Source organism: Capra hircus, chromosome 16 (assembly GCF_001704415.2).
Source record: "Capra hircus breed San Clemente chromosome 16, ASM170441v1, whole genome shotgun sequence".
Taxonomy (NCBI): Eukaryota; Metazoa; Chordata; class Mammalia; order Artiodactyla; family Bovidae; genus Capra; species Capra hircus.
Window position 1 is genome coordinate 43,512,090 of NC_030823.1, and position 23,815 is coordinate 43,535,904.

At 45.2% G+C, this 23,815-nt stretch overlaps 1 protein-coding gene across 8 annotated transcripts in view; it reads left to right on the top strand.

Annotated features, from left to right (window-relative positions):
• Positions 1–23,815, top strand: part of RERE (arginine-glutamic acid dipeptide repeats) — a 415,540-nt gene that overhangs the window by 340,573 nt on the left and 51,152 nt on the right. For 5 of the 8 annotated variants that reach the window (XM_018060396.1, XM_018060399.1, XM_018060398.1 and 2 more), the window contains one exon: positions 17,387–17,467. In XM_018060396.1, coding sequence (XP_017915885.1) covers positions 17,387–17,467 — 81 coding nt within the window. Of the gene's footprint in view, positions 1–15,808; positions 16,039–16,117; positions 16,337–16,658; positions 16,702–17,386; positions 17,468–23,815 lie in introns of those variants that run through there. The other 3 variants (XM_018060401.1, XM_018060402.1, XM_018060403.1) reach the window with 3 other exon arrangements.

Here is a 23,815-nt window from a genome sequence, read left to right on the forward strand (position 1 = left end):
TACCCCCTCCCATCGCTTCTACTATTCTCAGATGACTCCCCATCTGTCTAAAGAAAACCACCCACTTGCGACATCATTAAAGTTTGGTGGGAAAAAGCATTAGTGTGGGTAAGCCTGCCTATTTCTGGTTGAGTCTGTGCCTGGAACCAGTTTTCATTCTTTGGAGATTCATTGATTTTCTTTTGAAAAATCAAGTATTAACTAAACAATTAGAGCTCTTCGGGCCCTGAAAGGCTAAGGTGCTGATAATAGAATTTGTCATTGAAGAAACAAAATGCCTGACTTGTACGTGCAAAAGACTCTGCCAGATGGCCCCACAGGACCTCCCCACTGCATGGAGAGAAATTCAGTGATGGACGTGGGTGCCTAGAGCCTTGTGCCAGGCGGAACGTGGGAAGTTCTGTTGTGGGGTACACAGAACGATGGAAGAACGGAGGAAGGTGACAGAACATGGGCGTGCAGTGGTGAAAATGTGTTCAGGGTCCCGCCAGTGGTCAGTGAAGATGCTCAGAAATCCCAGCCCCCTAGTCCAGCCCCGGAGCAGCTTCATGGCAACATTGCCCAGGATCCCTTCATGGCTGGAGATGCAGACGTGGGAGAGGGCAGGGCATGTTCAGGAGTAGCAGGGGCCTGGCTTCCGTTGAGGCAGGGGCCGCTCAGGGACCACCCCTTCCTTCTCCCTGCATTTCTCATAGACGTTGTTTAACACGGCACTGTGTTCCCCCTGAGCTGAAATGAAACCTCAGAATCCACTTTAATACAACCTTTAACTCGGGTGCTTGTGTCTGGTGGGGTCTGAGGCCCAAATGATAAAACAGAGGTCCCTGAGCACTCTTAACTGAGCATTGAGGAGTCTGAAGTCTTTATTCTTCTCAATAGAGCAGTGCCATAGCAGTTTTGGAATTCAGAGAAAGAAGGGCCTTTACCTCAGGGGAACAACAGTCACATAGTGTAGGGTCTTCAGTGGTGCCATATCTCTGGGTTCTGGAAAGTGTTTCTAATAACCCTAGAAACACTCGATTCTGTGAGGTCAAACCAGAGTCTGATAAACCTAGTTGAGATGTGGCATATGCCTGGTATCCGAAGAATGCTGGTCTGTCTTTTAGGTACAAAGTTAGAAAATATTTCCCCATAAAGCCCCTAAAAAAGCTTTGCTTAAAAAGTCATATACTCCCTCCCTAGTTTTAGTTGGCATGTACTCTTTTCATCATAAGCATGTGATTTCTTACATATCATAAATACTGACATTTGGAAATAAGACTGTCCCATCGCTCTTTTAAATATATCCACTGCATTTGAATGCTATCATTATTTATAACCATTATCATATATTTTTAAAAATATACGAATGGGCTCCTTTTTAGCAGTAATATCTGACAGTTTATCTTTCTTCACATTAAACCTATAACTAGTAATTTTCCAGTCTGCTTCTCCTTGATGTAAAGCATTTTGTGCTTGAGAGTGTGTTGTCAGATCACCTTTTCATACTCCTGAAGACAGAAATGTGTGTGCTGTTATTTTCTTTAGCAATAAAGCTCTTAAGTGTTGAAAGAAAATCCTCTCTGATTATGTTGTAATAATTATAAGTGCACAGTTGATCAAAACAAGATATTAGTTGAAAAAAGTTTTAGTTTCTGCTTAATGTTTGTTGGAAATTAAATAACTCCGTTTTTTAAACACAGTAGTTTAAAATGACTCAGTTTTTTAAACACATTAGTTTTTATATGAATATTACTTATTGTTGGGATGAGACCATATTCTGCATCATGTTATTCTCATTCCTCACTTATTTGTAAGTGCTCAGAAACCTTTTTACATAAATAGGATTGATAGTTTTGTCACTGATTTATTGAATTCCTTCTATAATCAAAAACTATAATTTATCATCAGACATGATTTTCATGGATGTACCAGATGACACCTCTGTGAGCTTCTGCTGGAAAGTACCTGACCTGCATGAGGCTTCCAGTTGTGACCTTGGCGTTGCTCATGGTGTCTTGAATTGACCCTCTGTTCAGAGCCCGGAGTTCGTGCATGAAGCAGTGTTGCCTGTTGGCCATTTGGATGGAAAGAGGGAGGCCTTTGTGGTGAAGTGAGAGGAGGATGATTGTGAAGGAGGAGGCAGGAGAGCAGAGTTGTATCTTGCCCACAAGGGTGTATTCTCAGGCAGATGAATTTTAGGAAAGAAGATATATGAAAGTTGAAGTTCTGGAATTGAATCCCCTTAAAACTGAATCCACATACCCATTAGAGTGTCTTGGGGGGACTTCCTGGTGGTCAAGTGGTGAAGACTCCACGCTTCCAGTGCAGAGAATGCAGGTTCAATCCCTGGTTGGCTGCACAGTGCAGCCAGTAAATAAATAATAAAATTAGGGGGAAAAAGTCTTTGGTGTCTGTATACGCTGGTTTGTAAGTTATAGGCTTACATACGAATCTTGCTTGCCAGGCCCATTTCTGGGCAGTGGGATAACCCATGGAGTCAGGCCCCCATAGGATCTGGGTTGACCTTGTGGTGAGGGCCAGCCTGGGAGCCTTCCATTGGTCAACCTTGGGCAGGAAGCCAGGCTACGCATTGCTTGGTGATGTAGCGATGAATAAATTACTGTCTTTGCTCTCCAAGAGTTTATAATCTGAGCTCATAGTATAAAACAAAACATTACCCCTGTTCCCCCAAAAAACTTGAAAAAATAAAAATCCTCTGTGAGTTCTTATTTAATGTTATTAAATAATATATGTATATTTGCATTTTTAGTGTTTTGATAACATTTCCATTGTAATATCACTTTATTTGTTGTTGTTTAGTCCTTCAGTTGCGTCTGATTCTTTTTGTGAATCCATGGACTACAGACCGCCAGGCTCTTCTGTCCATGGGACTTCGCAGGCAAGAATACTGCAATGGGTACCCCTTCAAGGGACTGTCCCGACCCAGGGAGTGAACCCATGTCTCCTGCATTGGCAGGCAATTCTGTACTGCTGGAGCCACCAGGGAAGCTCTCATTTTATTTTAGGCATTTTAAAACTGTTTTTTAAGAGGTTAGCCTTTACCAGACTGCCAGCAGGATCCATGGCACAAAAAAGATGAAGAGCTGTGTTCTGAGTGCTACCCTTCTCCAAACACTGCATCAGTCAGTTCCCAAAGAGTTTTGGATGATGCAGAGTTTTCAGTGGGACTGTGATGTGAGGTGACTGAGTCGATCCTGCCCCATAGATGTTTACCATGTTGCATTAGACTTTCAGATTCAGACCTGGTACAGTCAGCCTTCCACACCTGCCGGTTGTGCATCAGTGGGTTCAGCCAACTGTAGATCAAAAATATTCAGGGGAAAAAAATTCCAAACTTCAAAAAAGCAAACTTGAATTTTTTGCACACTAGCAACTGTTAACATAGCACTTACATTGTATTACAAGTAATCTGGAGATGATTTAAAGTATAGGGGAGGACATGCATATGTTATAGGCCATTTTCTATAAGAGACTCGAGTATCTGAGGAATTTGATATCCTGGAGGGTTCAGGAACCAGTCCTCTTAGGATGCTGAGGGACAGCTATATCCTCAGGCACTGTAAGTCAGCTTTCTGCTGCTGCTGCTGCTAAGTCGCTTCAGTTGTGTCCAACTCTGTGTGACCCCATAGATGGCAGCCCACCAGGCTCCCTGGTCCCTGGGATTCTCCAGGCAAGAACAATGGAGTGGGTTGCCATTTGCTTCTCCAGTGCATGAAAGTGAAAAGTGAAAGTGAAGTTGCTCAGTCATGTCTGACTCTGCGCGACCCCACGGATTGTAGCCTACCAGGCTCTTCCATCCATGGGATTTTCCAGGCAAGAGTACTGGAGTGGGTTGCCATTTCCTTCTCCAGTAAGTCAGCTTACAGTCCAGCATTAGGGAATCACCACCAACCCTCCCAGCCCAGCCACCAGGGGGCGTGGTTCTCGAGGGTCACTGGCCTTCCTTGCCCTCCCTATTCCACAGTGAGAAATCCATGTGAGAGGGAAAACTTCTCATCTCCGGACTGTGTTTCACAACAACTGAGAATGCTCTTGGTTTTATTATTAAGTAATGTGAGCCTGTGACTGCTTAGTTATTGTTTGGTTTGTTTCTTTTAATTTCTCAACATTCATTATTTTCTTCCCGGAGCTTTCTGCACCAGCTGATTTGCTCCACGCACCAGGTCCCCTGACTGGAAGCTGCAGAGCTGTATTTAGGTCAGGGTTCTTGCATGCTGCTGACTTTATCTCATTTACAGTATCACATTTCTGTTGCCATACACTGTGTGATCTGGACCTCCCCACCACTTTTTAACAATTAGTAATTGAGCAGGAAGTGTGTTTTTATTACAGTGGCCTTTTGATTTTGATTTTACAATCGTGTAGTGTTTAGCAGAGAGCAGAGGTGGGGAAGTGGCCCTCTGAAACACATTTTTGACAGAGAGAAGTCTGTTGTTTCAGCCACTTGGCTATCTGTCAGCAGTTCTCAGACTTCCCCCTTGTGTTGGTTGCCTGGCAACCTGGGGCTGGAGCAATCAAACCGTGGCCAGTGCTTTTCCAAGCCCAGACTGGGAGATGATTTATTGGTGGAACAGTAAGAACAGTAAACCCAAGCCTCAGAAATGGATCTTATTTTTTTTTCCTTCTTCTTTTTTAAACCAGGGGTTTATACAAACCACATCAAGAAAAAATATAGAAGAAAAAAATATCAGTTGGAAGGTTTAGTTGTAAAAATTTTTAAGCATAAAATTAAGGCCTGTAGTGAACTTGTCATTCTGTGTCAGCATGTGTATAGGATGATATTTTTATTTAGTTGCACTATTACCTTTTGCTTTCTTTTATTGTACTGTAGCACCGAACATTTTACAATTAACACTTTGGAGAGGGGCAGGGGGCATAAATTAGGATACTTGGGATGTCATTCTACCATGAGAAACCCAGCCCAGGCAATGTTCGTGGCCTTCCAGGGGTCATCTGTGAAGCCCTGATAGAATCAGGCTTGGAACCAGAGCCCACCTTGCCTGATGCCCGTGTCTGTATTGTCGGTCTTCTCATTTAATGCAGTGAGCATAAAATGTGGATCGCTCTGCTGCTTATTTTTTCAACATTAGCCGAAAACTCCCAAGACCCTGCATCAGTGTCTGCTGTGTTAGTGGGTCCTTAGATTTGTCCTCTTCCTAAGTGTGGAAGTGATCCACACCAGGGAAAGCTGATGGTGTAGGACAAGTCAGTTCTGAACTTCAGGGGCTTCCTGTTTTCACCTTCTTTGCCCCTTCCTCCTCATTTCTAACTTTGCAGCTTAGAAAATTATCTCATGTTGATTAATGTTTGCTATAGAAGTGAGTGTTAGAGCTCTTTTTGATGGTTCTCCTTCATAAAGTCTCAAATACTTTCCAGTATTGCAAGTGAATGGAGAAGGAAATGGCATCTCACCCCAGTGTTCTTGCCTGGAGAATCCCAGGGACAGAGGAGCCTGGTGGGCTGCCGTCTGTGGGGTTGCACAGAGTCGACAGGACTGAAGCGACTTAGCAGCAGCAGCATTGCAAGTGAAGAATATGGGGGGAGGGGCAGACTGCATGGGGGAGGGGACAGAAGAGCCTCAGCCTGATTTAGCAGGCTAAGCATTTCCTAAGTATTTCTTTGTGTAAGATTTTAAGGAAACTTTGGAACTCAAACCTTACCCTGTTTACAGCCCAGTGTACCCAACTGTGTATGTAAATGTACTGTTAGTGTGTTTGTGCTCCATGTAAATGGGGCTTCTCAGGTGGCGCAGTGTTTAAGACTCTGCCTGCTAATGCAGGAGACAGCAGACCTGGGTTTGATCCCTGGGTCAGGAAGATCCCCTGGAGTAGGAAATGGCTGCCCACTCCAGTATTCTTGTTTGGGCAATCCCATGGACAGAGGAACCTGACAGGCTACAGTCCATGGGGTTGCAAAGTGTCAGGTGCACACTTTGTGCACACTTTGTGCACACTGAGTGCACACATGGGCACAAGCACACACACACTCACATACACACATTCCTTGTAAATACATGGATTAAATCTGTGTGTGTAATTTACACACAGCTGTGTTCACACTCCCTTAACAGCAGTATTCGCAGTGAGAGTGAGGTATCATGGCAGCACTGTTCTAAACAAAAAACCAACAGAGCAGCCCTGGTGTGGGACCCTCTCTTGATGCCTGTCTTGTGACAGGCTACCCTCAGGGGATGGTATGAGACCAGAAGGTGCCTGTTCTAGACTGATAGACGGGGATCTGCCCATTGAGGAGTTTTGCCTTTTGTGATTGAAATACACTTCCTTTCCTCCTCCACCCCATGCATTTCCTAAAGGATACTTGATTTTCCTCCCGATTTGGAGAGCATTTAAAGTGACCGAAGTTAAATACGGAATCCCAGCCCTTGTCATGTTACAGAGAAAGGGAGACAAAGTCCAGGAGCTGCCTCCATGGCCCTGGAGCCAGATAGGGCCTCAGTTTCGTCTGTGTGGGAGGTGGGCAGAGGTGTGTTGTTATAGCTTCTGGATTTGATTGAGTTCTTCTGGAAGACATATTTCACAAAATTTGGGATAAGAGGCCAGTATGGTTTCACGTCATTTAGGACTGTATGATATCATTGACCATAATCCTAACAACATATTTATTTTACCTCCCTAGTAGAAAACTCTAATGCTTTAGGCGCTTTAATGTTTTATCGAAAGGGAGGAGAGATCATTGGAGGCTCAGACTGCGGGTGACCATTGAGTACTTGAAATGTACTAGCCCAAGTTGGTGCTGTTAGTGTAAAACACACACTAAATTTCACAGACCAAGTAAGAAAGAGAGAATGTAAAATATTCCATCAGTCATTTGTATATTGATTACACATTGAAATGATAATGTTTTGGATATATTGTGTTAAATTTATTATTTTACATGTTTCTTTTTTGAAACATGGCTATTAGAAAATGACAGTTACGTACCTGGCTTTCGTGTGGCTCACATTCAGTTTTTATTGGGCAGCCATTGATCTAAATGCCTTTCATTATGATTTTTGCAAAGGCTCTACTTCTTTGTTCTCCTGTAACTTGTAGACAAGCCACATTCCTTTCTTCAGTTGAATCATCTTTCCTGCCTTGCTGAGATCTAATTTGTTAAAGAAGGTGAACTTTTTAGGGACTTACTATTTATGAGCCACCTGACAAGGACATTTATGTGGGCAGTATGGTGATATGGTAGGGAGGAAGGAGTCGCTAATGCCCCTTTGGGTTTGTTCTTAGTGTTGGGTTATTTTTAATATGGGTGTAGCTGGGCAGCCATAATTGGTGAGAGGTATTTAGCTGGCGGTATCTCTACATCTGTTAATGCTGCTGCTTAACTAGCCAGTTCTCATTTGACTTGAAAGTGCATTGAAGCGTGCTGCTCTGATATTCACCCTGTGGCGATGCTTTGTTAGGCCCACAGTAATAAAAGGACTTCAGCTACTCAGCGTTATCATCGAGACTCAGGGGGTCACGTAGGCAGAGAGCAGGATGGCTCAGTGGCCTTTGCTCATGGGCACAGTAGCTGTGTAAACCAAACATGAGGTTCTTTTCCTGTTGGGCGTGTGGTCTTTGAATGAAAAATGGAGTGACCCTTTTTTTTTTTTTTTTGGTAATAGCTTTATTGAGATATAATTCACATACCTTACAATTCACTCATTTTAAATGGACAACTCTGTGGTTTCTGACATATTCACAGAGTTGTGCATCCATCACCAGAATCAAATTTAGAACATTTTCAGCAGCTCTAAAGGAAGCCTCGTAGTTTTAGAAATCACTCCCCAGTCCTCCCAGGACTCTACCTCTTAGCAACCACTAATCTCCTTTCTGTCTCTCTGTTTGCCCATTCTGCATGTCTCATTTAAATAGAATCATATATTTGATTTTTTTTTCACTTGGCCTGATGTTTTCAAGGTTCATCCATGTTGTAGTATGTATCAGTATTTCATTCCTTTCTATTGTTTGAATATTGTTGTCATTGTTTAGTCGCTAAGTCATGTCCAACTCTTTTGCCAACTCATGGACTGTAGCCTTCCAGGCTGTTCTGTCCATGGTATTTCCCAGGTGAAAATACGGGAGTGGGTTGCCATTCCCTTCTCCAAGGAGTGACTTTTTTTTTTTTTTTTTTTGACGTTTGTGATCAGCTGGGAAGGTTTTGAGTAGAGGTATGTTGAAAGGGACATTGTGGGCTTGACACTGTGGGCTTCAACTCTGGGTGCTGAACCAGCATCACAGAGTGGGATGGTGTGGTTGTCTCTAGTGAGACATTGTAGAGGCTGCAGTGAGACATTGTACATTTAAATGGACAGGAAAGTTGGTGTCAAATCATTCTGTAAGTAGTAATTAGAGAGTCAGAAACTTAGCAGTGAGCACAGGTCAGGAGTCAAGCTGGAGGGCAAATAGCTGGAAAGTAAACAGCCTTGGAAGAAGGCCGAGCCAGCTCACCTCCCAGTTGCATTTGTTTAGTCATTCAGCCAGTGATACTGGTCACCTGCTCTGAGTGTCACGGGATGGTCAGGGTGCTGGGGATTCCCTCGTGTACTCAGTAGCCTACATAGCTTGTCATGTCATGTCATGTCCTATGGCATTGTGAGCTAGATGTTAACATAGCTCAGGTGTTAACACAGCAGAAGGTTATAGGACTGTAGCGTCTGCGGACTGTCTGAGGAAGTCTAATTGGAAGATGGTTTACTGGTTAATTTAATTAATAGTTGACTACCATTGAGGTTAAAGCTTTTAGTGGTTTTTGTAATGAATCTCGTATTGGTTTCCTACTGCTGCATAACAAATTACTCTCAACAATAAAGATCACCCCAACTTAAGAATGATCATTTATTATCCAGTTTCCAGGTAAGACTGTTGACAATGTATCATGCATTAACAGGGTCTCTTTTTGGAAGAATTTTAGCCATCCTCCTGTCTCTGTGTAGGAGAGAGGCTGCCTGCCTGACTGCAGCTCCCAGCAATGGAGAACTTGAGGCATCCACTTCTGAGAATTTACAGACGGATGGTACAAAGCCCCGACAATCATCTTACACACAAGCATACAGAAGCCTGAAAGAGGCCTAGTGACCGAATCAGGGATGTAGTTATTTAGTGGCAGAGCCATGTACTCCAAGCCAAGGATTTTGGTGGGAAAATTTTTAACATGGATATACAACATTCAATTTCTGACACTTTTGCTGAAATTCAGAGAGCAAGTGTGTCTAGGTATACAGGCTTCCCTGGTGGCTCGATGGTAAAAAAAAAAAAAAAAAAAAAAAAAATCCACCTGCAGTGCAGGATATCTGGGTTCAGTCCCTGGGTTGGGAAGATCCCCTGGAGAATGAAACGGCAGCCCACTGCAGTATTCATGCCTGGGAAATCCCATGGACAGAGGAGCCCGTGGGCTAACACGTACAGTTTCCTTCAGAGGTTTTTGTTTTTGTTTTTTTTTAAGAAAAGATAGATAATACCCTGTCCATGGGGTTGCAAAGAGTCAGATACAACAACTTAGTGACTGAACAACAACAAATACCTTTTAATTCCTCTGATACATAGACATACAAGAAAATGTTTTCTGCACCTAGATTCCAAGTAATTAATCCTATTTCTAATTCTTATCTCTTTACCCTTCCTTATTAGCTATGGATTGGGGCAGGATATATACCAAAACTTGAGTTTCTTCATTTGTGCCATGGATTCAGTGACCCTTGTGTTGGAGAGTGTCTTGAGGAACTTCAAGGAGGATGTAGTCTGGGAGCCCCCAGTGTGCACGTTGAGACTCTGATGTCCTGAGAGAATGGAAGATGTTACTTGGAATAGAGAGCATGGGTACTAGTCTGAGCTTGGGAAGAATGCCAGGTCTCGAGAGAGAGTTAAGAGTAATCAGTAAAGATGTGGTTATTACTTTAAATTGTCCTATTTGCTGTTTTTCAACTATAATTAGTTGAATGGGACTTAACTAGTCATCCTGGAATACTGTGTATAAATTCAGAATGTACTTAGGAAGTAAAGTCAGGAATCAGGAACAACATACTAGAAAGCTTGGGAATGCCCACCTGGCTGGCTGGCATGTCTCCTCTAGGACATGTTGCTTCTGCAGCTGTTTACTGAAAACATCCTGCTTTACTCTGGTCACCCTTTCATTGATGTCTTGAATATTTTAAACCAAAACCCAAATGACACTTTTCAAAGCAGTATCAATAGTCTACCTCCAGCCGGAAGTGTGTTTTAGGTGTGGGGTGATGGGAACCTGTAACAGACAGGAGTATATGGATGAAATTCAATAGGTTCTTCTCATCTGGTGGTTGGTCAGTGAGAGCCACTGATGCACAGGTAGGTGTCGTGGACTACAGATGTTTCGAAGGCTTTGATTTCTTTCGGGCATCAGTGTTCTCTTTTCTCCCCTTACCCCTCCTTAACGTAGGCCCACGTTTAGGGACCATCTTCAGTTTTCTTCGGCCGCTCTCTGCCTTCAGGAGAGCAGTGGACATCCTCTTCTTCCCCCTGCCTGGCTTGTGCGCTACACTTTTGTCTCTCTGTTGGGGGGAACTGTGGTTTGCTTACTTGCAGATCTGCCTGCTCTTCAGCCCTCTGAGAAGCAGCAAGTTATTAACATAAAATTTTATGCAGAAAGCAGGGCAGAGGAGAAGGAGCCATCTTCACAGTGGGACTCATTTTAATACCTACAGTGTTTTCCCAACAGTTACATAAGAGGACTGAGGAGAAGTCGCTGTTCAGAAGTCCCGGTGAGTTTCTGACTGTGATGCACTAGTTAAAATTCAGCAGCAGGAGTTAATTTTGAAAGCTCTCAGCCAGGGGTTAATGCCGAGGAGTTTCTTTTACCATTTCTGTAGCATCGCTCCTTTTCTCTGCCACAGACACAGGTCAGGTCCAGGAACCGGGACCAGCTGCATGGGGAGTTGGATACACACACAGGGGAGATGAGCACACACCTCATTCTTTGGCTTTATCCCCCCAGTACTCTTCTGTGTGCAATCCAATCTGATATTAAGAAGAATTTTTTGGAGATAGGTAGGGCAAGTATCTTTATGGCCAGTTTAGAAGATGAACAAACCAAGACAAGACTAAACTAAGTTTGGAGACTATAGCCTTTACCTGTGCATTCAGAGACCCATGGGAAGCACTTAAAATCTTGAAATGCAAGTGCAGGCAGCAGGTGCCATCGTCTTCCTGATCCACACCCTCTCTTGGACTCCATTCTCAGGCTTCACCCCATCCCTGAAGTTTCCAGATGGTTTACTTTTGTCATCCTTGATCCTCCTCCCCTGGTTCAAGGATTTGGTGACAGACGTGTTTTTTTTCCTCCTTATCTGTAAAATGGAGATATTAGGAGCCCCTGCTTCTCAAGGCTATTGTGATGCTTAAATGAGTCCCTATAGAGCCCTTCAGACAGTGCCAGCTGTTGGCTGCCATCATTGTTGAATAGGGTGGTATCTCTGTACCCTTCTCACATCCTGACACAGAACAGTGATGCTGCCTGCCCTAGGCCAGCCCTGCGCATGGGGGATCAGCATCTGGACAGCCAGCGAGGCTGTCGTCGCCCATGGGCACAGGGCTTGGGAGGCTCAGACCTGGGGCGGGCTCAGCAGTGATGAGCGGAACTTTTGAACTGGTTCCTTTATCGTAAGAGAGAACATTATCTAATTTTGACCCAATTACGTTTATCCCTATTAAGTATCTTCCATTTCAAAAGTGGCTGTGCCTAAACAGCCATGTCATAATTTCCTCTCTGGAACAGAGGAGCAGACCAGATCTAGGGCTTCTAAGTTTGAATCTCATGTTCTTTCCGTTCGACCAAAAATGAGAAATAGAACTCTCCAGATTCTACTAAAACCCAAATTTACTAAATACTATGTTCAGGTAACTCACTTCTTTTAAAAGCCCATAATTAAACGTTCTCTGTCAGGAACTTAAGGGGGCTTCCCCACCTGGCGGCTCAGTGGTAAAGAATCCGCCTACAATGCAGGAGACATAGGTTTGATCCTTGGGTTGGGAATATCCCCTGGAGGAGGGCATGGCAACCCACTCCAGTATTCTTGCCTGGAGAATCCCCATGGACAGAGGAGCCTGGCGGGCTACAGTCCATCAGGTCATAAAAGAGTTGGACGCAACTAAATAACAACCAGAGCTTATATGTAGTAACTTTTGATGGTGATATGAAATATCAGTTCAGTAATAGAAAACTGTGGCAATGTGTCTAAAATCTGGAATGTAAATAATTATGTAACATGATAGAAGTGCTAATGATCATACAATGGCCCTCATATCACAGGTTATAGACGTATCAGATTAACCTGTTGTACACCTTGTAACAGAATGATACACATCAAAATATATTTCAGTAAATAATATAAAATCAAACTTGAAACACAGTCACAAACTTAGTTGTAAAACAAAGCAAAGAACAAACTCCTTGCCATAAATAAACCTGTATTTATATTTGGATCTCATCTGGCTTTGGGGATTGAGACATAGAAGAGGACTTGCTCTGTGCTCCGAAGGAACATACCAGGTTGACTAGAAACAAACAGCACCAGAGAAATCAGGGCCAACAGCCCAAGAACCTCGGCTCATGGATCTGTGAATGGCTGGTCTGCAAGCCTGTGGCACATAATAAGCAGGGCTGCCTGGCACATGGGGCGGTGACCCAGCCACAGCGCCTGCCTGTTAAATGAACAGTCTTCATTCTCCTTCACCTTTGACATCTTAGCATTCCAGCATCTATTCTCCATCAGGGACAGAACAGCTAATGGAGAGGGACGTAACTCATGAGGCCAGTTGACGAGACCTTAAATTTAAGCACGGGAAATGTGGAATTTTAGCGCAACTGCTAGAATGCTGTTAAGAAGCAGACTGTGTCTGTGAACTTTCCTTTAGAAGCTTCTAGCACCTATAAGTCGATCACGTTAATTATGAAATTCAAATCTCAAAAGCTTCGAGGTCTTTATTTGCAGATAGATGAGTTAATAGAGGGGAGACTGCAGCGTCAGTAGCCTGTTTAACATACTGACTGACCTATTCTAATCATTGACTGCTCTGAGTGGGTTGGCTTTGTTTCGATTTTAAAGGCTACTCTACATTTCTGGTAAACCACAAGGTAAAGGCTGGTCTCTGAGAAGCAGATGTTTTGTCAGTTCTGAGGCCTTGTGGCTTTCCATAGAGAAGTAACAGTACAGGCCGCACAGAGCTTTTACTTCCTTTTTTTTAAAAAGGGGGGCCAATGGTGCTTTGCACTTGATAGCATAGTGCTTGATATACATTGACAGCAGTGGTCTGTGTTTACCACCAGATGTCAGATCCATATTTCTGGAAGTAGTTAGTTTGAAATGTCTATAAGACAAGTGTTCCCCGTGGGCTTAGACCATAGATTTAGCCTTAGAAATAGTGGTGAGAATCTTGGATGTTATTTAGAGCCAAAGGAACAGTGGAAATCGTATTGGGAGGGAGTTTGGAGAACAGGAGCCCTGAAACAAGGGCTTGGGAAGACTTGGATTTCTAGAGGCTGAGTAGGGCTGGGGTTAAGGTGAAATGAGGAAAAAGAGCAGAGTTTGGTGTCATGGAACCAATATGATCAAAACTCTGTTACCAAGGTTCAAAACAGACCATTTGGCACTGAACAGTCTGGTTCCACCGTGATCACCCTAGCTCAGGCCCCTGTCATCTCATGGTTTCACTTGTGTATTAAACATTTGGGAGTTCCACCCGCCTAATGCTCTAGGGAGGCAGGGTGGTATAAGATTCCATTCCTGTCTTTTCAAAGCTTATAGACTATGAGTATACGAGGCTTTAGACCAATAAACACCAAGTGAATCAGGGATAGTTGGGGAAGTCTCATTTTGGAGTGGGAGGGGTTTGAGCTTAAGTTTGAGGAGAACTGGAGGTAGACTGTGGAGAGAAGTATTAAAGGTACCGCAGAGTCAGAGCTCGGACTAGGATGGTGGCAGCGTTGGCCAGGTGGCATTAGTGGATGTCTGTGTGGTAAGGTAGGCTGGGGCGGGGTCCCGGTGCACCTGCAGGTCTAAGGGGTTAAACATCCCCCCTTTCCTGAAGAGGTCCAAGAGCTAGTTTTAGTGTGCAAGGGCATGATGGTACAGGACTCATGATGGAATCTGTGGTTTTGACAGTTCCTTGGCAGAGCCTCGTAAGTGGCCTGATGGAAGAGATGGATTCATAGACTGGTGCATAGGAAAGAAGGGGAAGGGTTTGGCCTGGGACTGGTGCTTGTATGGGTGGGAAAGGAGGGCACGGAAGACCTTTCTTTGGAAGAACAGCAAGGACTGGGTTTGATTTGGGAGGAAACAGGAAGGGCAGAGTCACAGATGACGGTGCCATGACTGAAAATGGATTACCTGTAGACCCTTAGCCCTCTTTACCAAGACTGTGGCAGTGACGCGGGGCATGGATTTCAGAGCCCAGGTTTGGAATTCAGCCTTTACCGCCTAGGAGTTGGGTGACCTTGGTCTGTCTGCTTAACTGACTGTGTCTCAGCTTCCTTGTTGGTAACATGGAGATGATAACAGTACTTCCTTGTAGGGTATGAGGACTCTGAGCCTCCGGGCACACAGCAGGTATTTAATAGCTATGTTTAGGAGATTATAACAAGTAGAAGACTTAGGGTCTGACCTCAAGTTTGTGGAAGCCCCTTCCCTGCTCTTCCAGATTCAGTGTTTCTCAGGTGCTCCTTCACTTGGCCGACTTCTCCCAGTGAACCTGTTGTGTGTCCTCTGGCTTCGGGCCCTCCTTCAGATTGCATGACCCTGCCATTCTGCCACCTTCCTCATGCCAGAGCCCACCTCAGCTTTCTGTAGACTCTGTCTGTTACCACTTCCCACTCTGCCCCTGTCTTTTCTGGATGCCCTTCCCACCCTTCCACACCAGCAAATGCTCTGCTCTTCGAGATCTGACCTCAGTGACTGTGACAGTCTGTCCCTCCTCGGCTTCCTTGCAGCACCGGTGAGCTGCCATTCACTACTTCATGCTTGGCTTCCCTGAGACTCAGATCATTCTCTAATCTAATAACCTCGCACACATTTATCTTACCTGCTAAAAATGAATTTATTTGAATAAAGGTCCATGACTGCCTGTTTGTTGTTATTTAAAAAGTTCCTCCCAGTGTTAGGTGCTCACTAAATACTCAACTCCTGACAGTAGATTAAGAAGTTAATTCTGAAGGCTGAGGTTGAGTTCGGGTCATCCCCAGCTCACACTGGGTTCCCTCACCAGCCTCTCCAGCTGCAGTGCAGCCAGTCTGTCCCTAAGGCCCGTCCCAGGCCACCCCACCCCTGGCGCACTTTGCTGTCCAGTCTTCTCATGGAACAGTCATGCCGGCACGTCTCTGCTGGCCTCACAGTGAGGACCCTAACTCTTCAGCCTGGCCTAAAAGGCTCTGCAGCCTGGCCCTCTCCTGCCTCTTCGGTCTTATCTGTGGCACTGCACTTTGCACACCCTGTCGTCCTTGCAGTTCCCAGAATGTTCCCTGTGCCCTGCTGGCAGTCCCACTGGAGCCCACCGAGCAGGCTGCTGCTTTTCCTGTCACTTCCTCTAAAACACCCACTGAGTGAGTGCTTCCTCCTCCTGGCCCCACCTCCAGCCCTTTGTTCCTCTGTGGCTTCTCTTTGGGGCCCAGAGATTGATGTGTTTACCTGTTTGCCAGCCTGGCTTCTTGAGGGCAGGCGGTCTCATTCCTCTCCAGATCCCAAAGGAGATCCTCTGCACTTAGCCCAGGAGGCGTGCTGAGCAGGAGGATGACACTTGTTTCAAGAAACAAGGGTCACTCTTCTTCAGACTAGAAAAGAGCTGGCTTCTTTCTTGTGCCTTGACAGATTGTTCCTTTTGAACTATACGAATTATGTTGAAAACTGACAGTGATGAGTCATATCTTAGAAAGGGGTGAAATCTGAAAATGCAGAGCCTCCAGGAATGGAGTAGGAGGTTGCAGATCGGTCTTGCAGGCCAAGTCTGGCTCTTCGCTGAATTTGCCCGGCTGGTCTCCACCTCGGGGAGTGGGAGGGACGCTCCTCCCGGTGGGCAGGTGATTTATTGGCTGGGAAGCTTCCGCGGTGACTTAGTTGTGAAACGGCGCCCTGCTAGGTGCCGGCTAACGCCTGGGCCGGAGGGACCGCGGGAGTCCTCGGGACCAGCCCGCAGCTTCGCAGCCCGGGGGGCGACGGGCGTGCGCCGCTGACTCGGCCCGCCCGAGGGAAGCCCAGGGACTGAGCGGCCCGGGAGGGGCCCCGAGCGCCCTCTCCTCGTTCCCGCCGCGGCGGGTAGGAAGTTTCCGTGCTCCGCCGCCCGGGTCGGATCCCGCGGTTTGGAAGGAGGAAACCGAGGTACGGCGCCGGGGCCCCGCGCGGAGCCTCGGGGCGGGGGCCAGAGCCGGGCCGGCGGGCGGCGCGGCGATCCAGGCCGCCTTTTGCAGCCGCCCGCGGCCGCGCCGGGCTCTGCGCGCCGCTCCGGCCTCCTCCCCCGGCGGCGGCGACGGCGGCCTCAGCCCCGCGCCCCCCGCGCCCCGCGCCGCGCGGCCCCGCCGCGGTCACACGCCGAGCCGCCCGGCCGCCTCCGCCCTGCGCTTTGTGGAGCACGAGCCGAGTGACAGGCGCGGCCTCTCGCCGCCGGGACCCGGAGCGCGGCCCGCCGCGGCCCCGGTACCTGTGGCTGCCGGCGTCGGTGCGCGGGACCCGGCTTCGCGCCCGAGGTGGGGGCCGGGGAGCCGGCAGGGCCCGGCTGCGGCGGGGAGGGGCTGCTCGGGAGGAATGGGGCAAAGTGAAAGTCCCGGACCGCAGAGGAAGTGGGGGGCAGGGGGGCCGGGAGGGGGCAGGGGTTTTGGTGGCTCGGTTTCTACTGCCCAAGACGGCGGGGCAGGTCGGCGGGGTCCGGGCCCCGGTGGTCTTCCGCCGCGCTGGTGAATTCCTGGGGTTAACGAAAGGCCTTTTAACCCTCTTGAGTGCCCTTCTGGAGGAAAGTCTCCAGGTTTGGTTGTGTTTCCCTCTTCTGCTCGACACTCTGGGAAGCTTCGTTCTCAGGTGGAGACCACTTGTGCTGCTTAAGAAACCTGGAGCGTATTTATACCTCCGTTGTTTATACCTCCGCGGACCGCTGCGGAGACTGGAGGCACCCAGGGCACAGATCGCCTGTGGCCTCAGACACAGGATGTCCTCCTAGACCTGTCTGGTTTGCGGGACCGGGGACCGGATGGAGGCCGCCGGGGGCCTGCGGGGCGGGGGGTCCCAGCTGTGCCGCGGAAATATTCCCCCAGTCAACATTCCCGCTCAGACTTCTTTGCGGTTGTTGTTCTGCTGATTGCAGATTGCTTTGCTTTGCTGACATCCTGTTTTGTTTTTGGTTTTTACATCCCATTTGTTGTTTCTTTTTTATCACAGAAACGCTTCGTTAAGGGGCTTAGGCAGTACGGCAAGAACTTCTTCAGAATTAGAAAGGAGCTGCTTCCCAATAAGGAAACAGTGAGTACAATTGGACTTTATGTAACTTGATTTTTTTCCCTCTTCGCTCTTGCTGCTTCTCCACACTTGATCTTATGAAATGGTTTCCTTTAACCCTGTGTTGTGCTCGGACTCAGGCGGGTCTCTAGGATCCTATTCGTTTTACTTCACTTTCGGTTTTCGCTCACGATTCTAGATAGTAAAGTGACAGATTATGCTTACCCTCACCCCCACCCTCAAGAAAGTGGATTTCAGAACCGAAGAATCTCTGGCATCAGAGAGTTGGTGGGGGCAGGGGAGCCTGGGGTGTTGGGAAGTTAACATCTAATTTTAAATACAGTGGCTGAAATAGAAAATACCATTTATCACGAGTTTGGATTTGGTTATTATCAAAAGTCATCAACAAATAATAGAGCTAAGAGGTTTGTAGCTCAGTATATTTTAAATTCTCATGGGACTTTTGTTTATTTAACGTTGGTGTGCTTTGAAGAGTAGTTTTAACTAATTTTCCAGCCCTAAAAGTTTGTACTTTTTTTAAGTGTGTACTTTTTATTGGAGAGATATCAAGGGGCCTATAAATTGCTTGAAATGAGGCTTTAAAAAATTCCATTGGTACTTCACAAAGCTGAGAGTCATATCTGATGACGGCTCTTGCTAAATTTGGGGGGAAGAGGGTTTGCCGAGAAATCTTGGGAGTGAAGTTACATGAAGAGGATACCACTCCAATTAAAATAAATAAGTTTTAAAATTTAAAAAAATGAGAGAATGCCAGTAGGAGAGTCATTCATTCTTACCTGACTGTACCTGTAATTTCCTTCAGGTGATGTTGGAGGAGAGTGGGGGAACCCTTGGCTAGGCCAAGGAGTAGGGGAGACTGGAAGTGGAGTAGGACCAGCCTCATCAGTGTCTATGGGCCCTAGAAGTGACTTTAGGACCTGGGGATGGGAGGTGAATATTTCAGCTTTGAGCTGCTGCTTTCCCCAAACCCTCCAGCCACACCCGCTGCTTTTGGTAGTGGAAGGAAGAGACTGTTTTGGGAGCAACATCCATGCCAAAAGCTGTGGGGAAGTTTGGATTTTGGTTTTCTAGTTGGGTATTGTTTATTGATTTCCTCTTATTCAATTTTCATTCTTTTCAGGTTTTTGTTTTTTTTTAAACAAAATGTTTCTGGACATGGTTTCTGTACAACACCTTATAAACAGAGCTCATAATAGGGAAGCAGGTTCTGAGATTTCAAGTATAGCCTCATGTATATCTGTTTGTGGTTTGCGTTAATCAATCATAATTAGATGAAATTTCAATAATTATTATACATCTGAATATGCTGAGATAGGTCATTTTGAGGATAGAGGAAAAAAGCTGTTTGTGGACAATGAAATATGAAATGAATCTATATAATCAACTTACATTTTACTTTTTCCAGAACAGATTGGAAAAAGGTATTTAATGTGGAGCTATGGATGAAATACTTTTATGTTTTCTGAGGATTTCAGTTATTTGAAGTAAAACCTAAAAAGACTTTACCCAAGTACAGGAATTTTGGTTTGGCCAGATTGGAATGAAAATAAGAGATCATTGAGGAGATAGATCTGAGGTGATGTGAAGGCCCAGATTATGACCTCAGCCTGAATTTTCTCTCTCCTTGTGCTCTGTGAAAAAAGTTTCAAATCATGAAAAATTTGATACATTATCCCTTGACAATTATTTTATTTCTCTCTTAAAAAATTAATAGCAAGATTAGGCTTTGAGTCTAAAAGCTAGTGTCTAACATTTGGAAATGCCAATTTGCATTTTATCTCCCTTGAGGAAAGGGAGCTGAATGACCTTTAACCTAGGGAAGGGTCTTCTGATCTGTGTTTCCTCCTGCTTTTCATTGGCCCTTCTTCCTGGTGATGTCTGACTCAGAGTTCTAAAAACAGCCACCTTCTGAGCAGGTTTTCTGGTCTTCTCCAGGTGCCTCTTTCCTGAGACCCTTCCCCATCACTTCTCTGCCACCCCTGTTTCCCAGCCATGTGGCTCCTTACCTCCCACCTCCTCTGGCACCCAGCAGTCTTCCTGTTTCCAGCCTCTTCCTCGGCACCATCACGGGAGAGTCATTTGCAGGACTGGAGAATGGATTAGGGCTGACATTGGCAAACCATTCCTAGTGTCCTGCTGCTTTTGCATGCAATTAGAGGTTGGTAGTAGGATAAATCTAAGTATTCTAGTCAGCTGCAAGAGGCACTACTCATCTTGTATTTTCCTTAGTTATCAACATGGCCACACTAGTCAGCTAATCATTCACAACACACCGGGAGGGGAGGGCAAAGGTTATTTTTTCATTTTTGCTGCAGTAGAAGAGAAAATTTTCAGGTACGTGTTCTTGGTTCAGGTAGAAATCTTCATATGGTCATGCCTTTTAAAAAAGTGTGTGTGTGTGTAGTGAATCTTGCTAATCTAAATACTTTCCATATTCTGTTCTATTTACCAGAATTATTAACTCATTTCTTTGCTATTCTCAACTGACTGGAAACTTCAGAAGGGTGTCAGCATCCAAAAGAACACGCCTGATTGGGCATGGGCGCAGGGTCAGCAGACCTGAGTTCTATTCTTGGCCTTACTGGTAACTGTAGTACTTGATGATCTCTTTTAACTGAGCAGTCTGCTTTGAGTTGTTCATTGGAAGGTTCAAATCCTGTGAGGTCAAATCCTGACCAGACCCCATTTTTTTCTAAAATGGTATGTCTTTGCATAAGAATTTTACAGGCTTCCTAATCTCTATGAAATGTCTGCACATCTTTGGCTGTTGCTGTGCCAGAGACCATCTTAACTACCACTTAACCTGCCACAGGGCCTTATGCAGATTACTCAGGCTCTCTGTCCTTGATTGTCTCTGTCTGTAAAATGGGCTGATGCTTCTGCCACTAGAATTGTTTGGATAATTTACATGAGATAAGATCTATAAAGGGTGCATGAAAACAAAGGGTGCATGAAAACAATTGTTCTTCCTGTCTTACCCCATATTAAAGTAGCTAAATGCTATGAAAAGTACAGACTTGTTTTCTTCTCGTAAACATATTGAACCTATATAAAATGAAGTTACCTGTTTTTCGTTCATCTGTCTTACAGAAAAGCGCTTTCATTGAAAACCAGTGTGTGGATGGCACAGCCTGGTTAAAAGGGTGGAAGTCCTCCGTCTTGGAGCTTCGTTGAGGAGAGTTCCATCCCCACCAGGCCATTCGGTGCCGTCACACATTCAGAGCTTGCTGGTGGTCATGACCAGCTTCCCCAGCTCTTTTGGTTTCTGGTGTTGATTACTCAGGAGCTAAATCTGGCTTTTCTCTGAACACTGCTGCCCACTGAAGTGGGAATAGTGGCTGTGATTGTGGAAAACCAGCTGTTTATAGAGGCTTAGTTGAGTGGGTGTTACATGTTAACCTCATGGTTCACAGGAGTATAATTGCAGTAGTTTAGCGTCACAGTTGTGCAAATATCCTGTAGCTTCTTTCTTCCAGTTCTTGCTTTCTCTAGAACTGTTTGCCTCCCTCAATGTGCTTATGGGATGTATATAAGTAGTAAAATATGGTAAGGAATTTTTGCTGAGCATCTCAGTTTCCCCTTGGCTGTATGCTTCTTCTCTCTCAACATACTGTTTGGTCTAAACAACATCAGAGTCTAGGGTATGAGTACATTTATATAAATCACAGCAAGTGCCCCACGGCTGAGCTTCTGAGAAATGGATGGGGAATGAGGCCTCTTGGGTTCTGCTTTAAGCACTGCCGTGTCATCGTTGGATTGATGAATCACATGACCTTTGATACTAATGTAATGACTGAAGACCAAGGTCTCTTGTTGAGACCTAATAGAGTTGAATCTTAATTACTAGGAGAGGAATCCATGTTGTATATAATACAAAATAATAGGTGGTCCCAAAATAATTTTTTGTTTGAGTTTTTACACATTGTAGTTTTCTTCAAAATCATGAGATGATTTTTCAGGTGACGGTGACATATATATGTTTCATGCTGAGCACATCCCTTTGTTTGAACCCAGGACTTTCTGTGTCTGGCATATGGGTGGTTGTCCCTGGAGTCCTGGCTGGCCTTTGTGTAAAGCTCTACCTGCTGTTGGCGTGGACAAGTTCAGCCAGCAGTGCATCTAGACAGGGAGGGAGTGCTAACTTCGTGACCTGTCTCTGCTGTAGCTGACTTTACTGAGAAGACAGTTTGATCCACCCTGACTTGGTAGAGAGAAGAGGTGACCCCAGAGGATTATTGGCCTCTGAACAGAGAAGGGGACTGTCTTTCTCATCTCTTGAGTTTTATTTTTGAATACCTCACCCGACAGAGATGAAGTTCTTGTTGTCAACCCAGTTACTGGTACATTAAAATTTACTATACCAGAAATTCATTTTCATCCACTTCCCATTTTCAAAGCTAGCTAAATATTCTGTGTAGCTCAATTTTAGAAAATTTTGTATGCCACTGAGCGTGGTGATGGTGAGATGCCTGTAAAGAGAAGCAAAGAGCCTGCACTGCAGCAGGAAAAGTGAGCCATTTGCGTGGTTGGCAGTTTGTGCTCAGGGCCCTGGCGGAGGGCCAGGCCCCGCAGTGACCACGGGGGCTGGGGGTTTCTGGGAGGCTAACTGGAGGATGTGGTATTCGAACTGAGCTTTGGAGGAAGGATACAGGCTGAGGCTGGAAAGATGGAGGAAAAGCGACTTCCCAGCTGTAGGAAATATCATGAGCAAAGGCATGGAGACAGGAAATTGCAAAACGTGCCCAGCAAGTCCATGAGTGCTGTTGGGGAGAAGTCTGCATGAGCTGATGCCATGGCACGTGAGCCAGAATTATGACTTGGAGGTGGAGCGAGGGGGACTTGCACTTCCCCAAAGAGTGAAATTTGGGGACCCACCAAAGGATTCTGAGAAAAGAGGTGAAAGCATGGGAGCTGAGCATTCTCCAGCAGTAGCACCAAGAAGGTGGAGACCAGAGAGGAAGGTTCTTGCTAATTCAGTGTAGTAGTAGGACAGAAAGTGAGGAGCCGAAAATGGTTTGTAGAAATGTAAGGCTTTTATCTGGAATTTCTCTATTGAAAACTTAACTGGATTCTTTTTTTTTTTTTTTTTGCTGATTTTTTTTTTTTTTTTTTTTGAAGGGGACTAAAGGGCCAGCTGGTTTTGATGCTTTGAATTTTTTAACCTTGGGTGATAGGATGAAAAGTATTGGAGATTTAAAATTTTAAATTGAGAAATAATATGAAAAATCAACCATCTTTCTCAGCCGCATTTCTGAGAATGAATTCTATGTATGTGCTTAACTTCTGAATGTTAAGTTGTTCCATTCTTCAGGCAAAGTATCTTTTGCATAGAGCACATTCCCTCAGCAAAGAAGAACCACTTTTGAGAAAGGGCTATAAGATGGAGTAACTGGGATTCTGTTAATACTAAGATGTTGAAACTGACTGTAGTATTTAATACGAGCGTTCAGCATGAAGTTTTATTTAACTTCACGTTATAACCTTAGATAAACAATTTTCTAACCTCATTAATGCTTAATCTAATGTTATATAACAAAGTGTGGACTTCCTGAATCGGTTGATACTGTTGAGGACACAAATGTGTTATAGCCGCATAACATACTTGGTTGTAAGCCAGAGATCTCTTGACTGCAAATGCTGTGTATACTTGCTGCTCTCAGTGTGGTCCTCGGACCAGTGTTATCCTCATCACCTGGAGCTTGTTAAAATTGCAGCCTCACAGCCTCCTGTCCCTTCCTATTGAAGCAGAATCTGCATTGTAATGAGCGCCCCAGGTGATTCGAATGCAAAGTAAAGTTCAGGAAGCCCTGCTGTTTACAGTGATGAGGCCCTGCAGAATCTCAATCCTATCTGTCAGATTCATTCTTAAAATAATGTTCTTTTCATTCTGTTAAAACTGTAGATTATTTCACTGTTAAATAGAGCTTGATTTCCCTTTTCAAAGGATTGTAAAGTATTTCAAGGTATTTGGGAACTTCCTGGGTGGTCCAGTGGCTAAGACTCCAGGCTAGTGCAGGGGGCCCGAGTTTGAACCCTGGTCAGGGACCTAGATCTCTCACTTGCACATCTAAGAGTTCACATGCCACAAGTAAAGATCCAGCCTGCCTCACCTGAGACCTGGTGCAGCCAAATAAACTTATTTTAAAAATGAAAAGTACCTGGGCTTATTTTCATTATCAGTAATATAATTTCCTGATACAGCTTCCCTCTTCCCATCTTCCAATTTTTTCCTCTAGAAACACAATTGTAATTCATGCCATATTTCCTCTTTTTTGAGGGGGGAAGGCCTGCATCTTGTCGCCTGTGGGATTTTAGTTCCCTGACCAGGGATCCAACCCAGCCCACATCAGT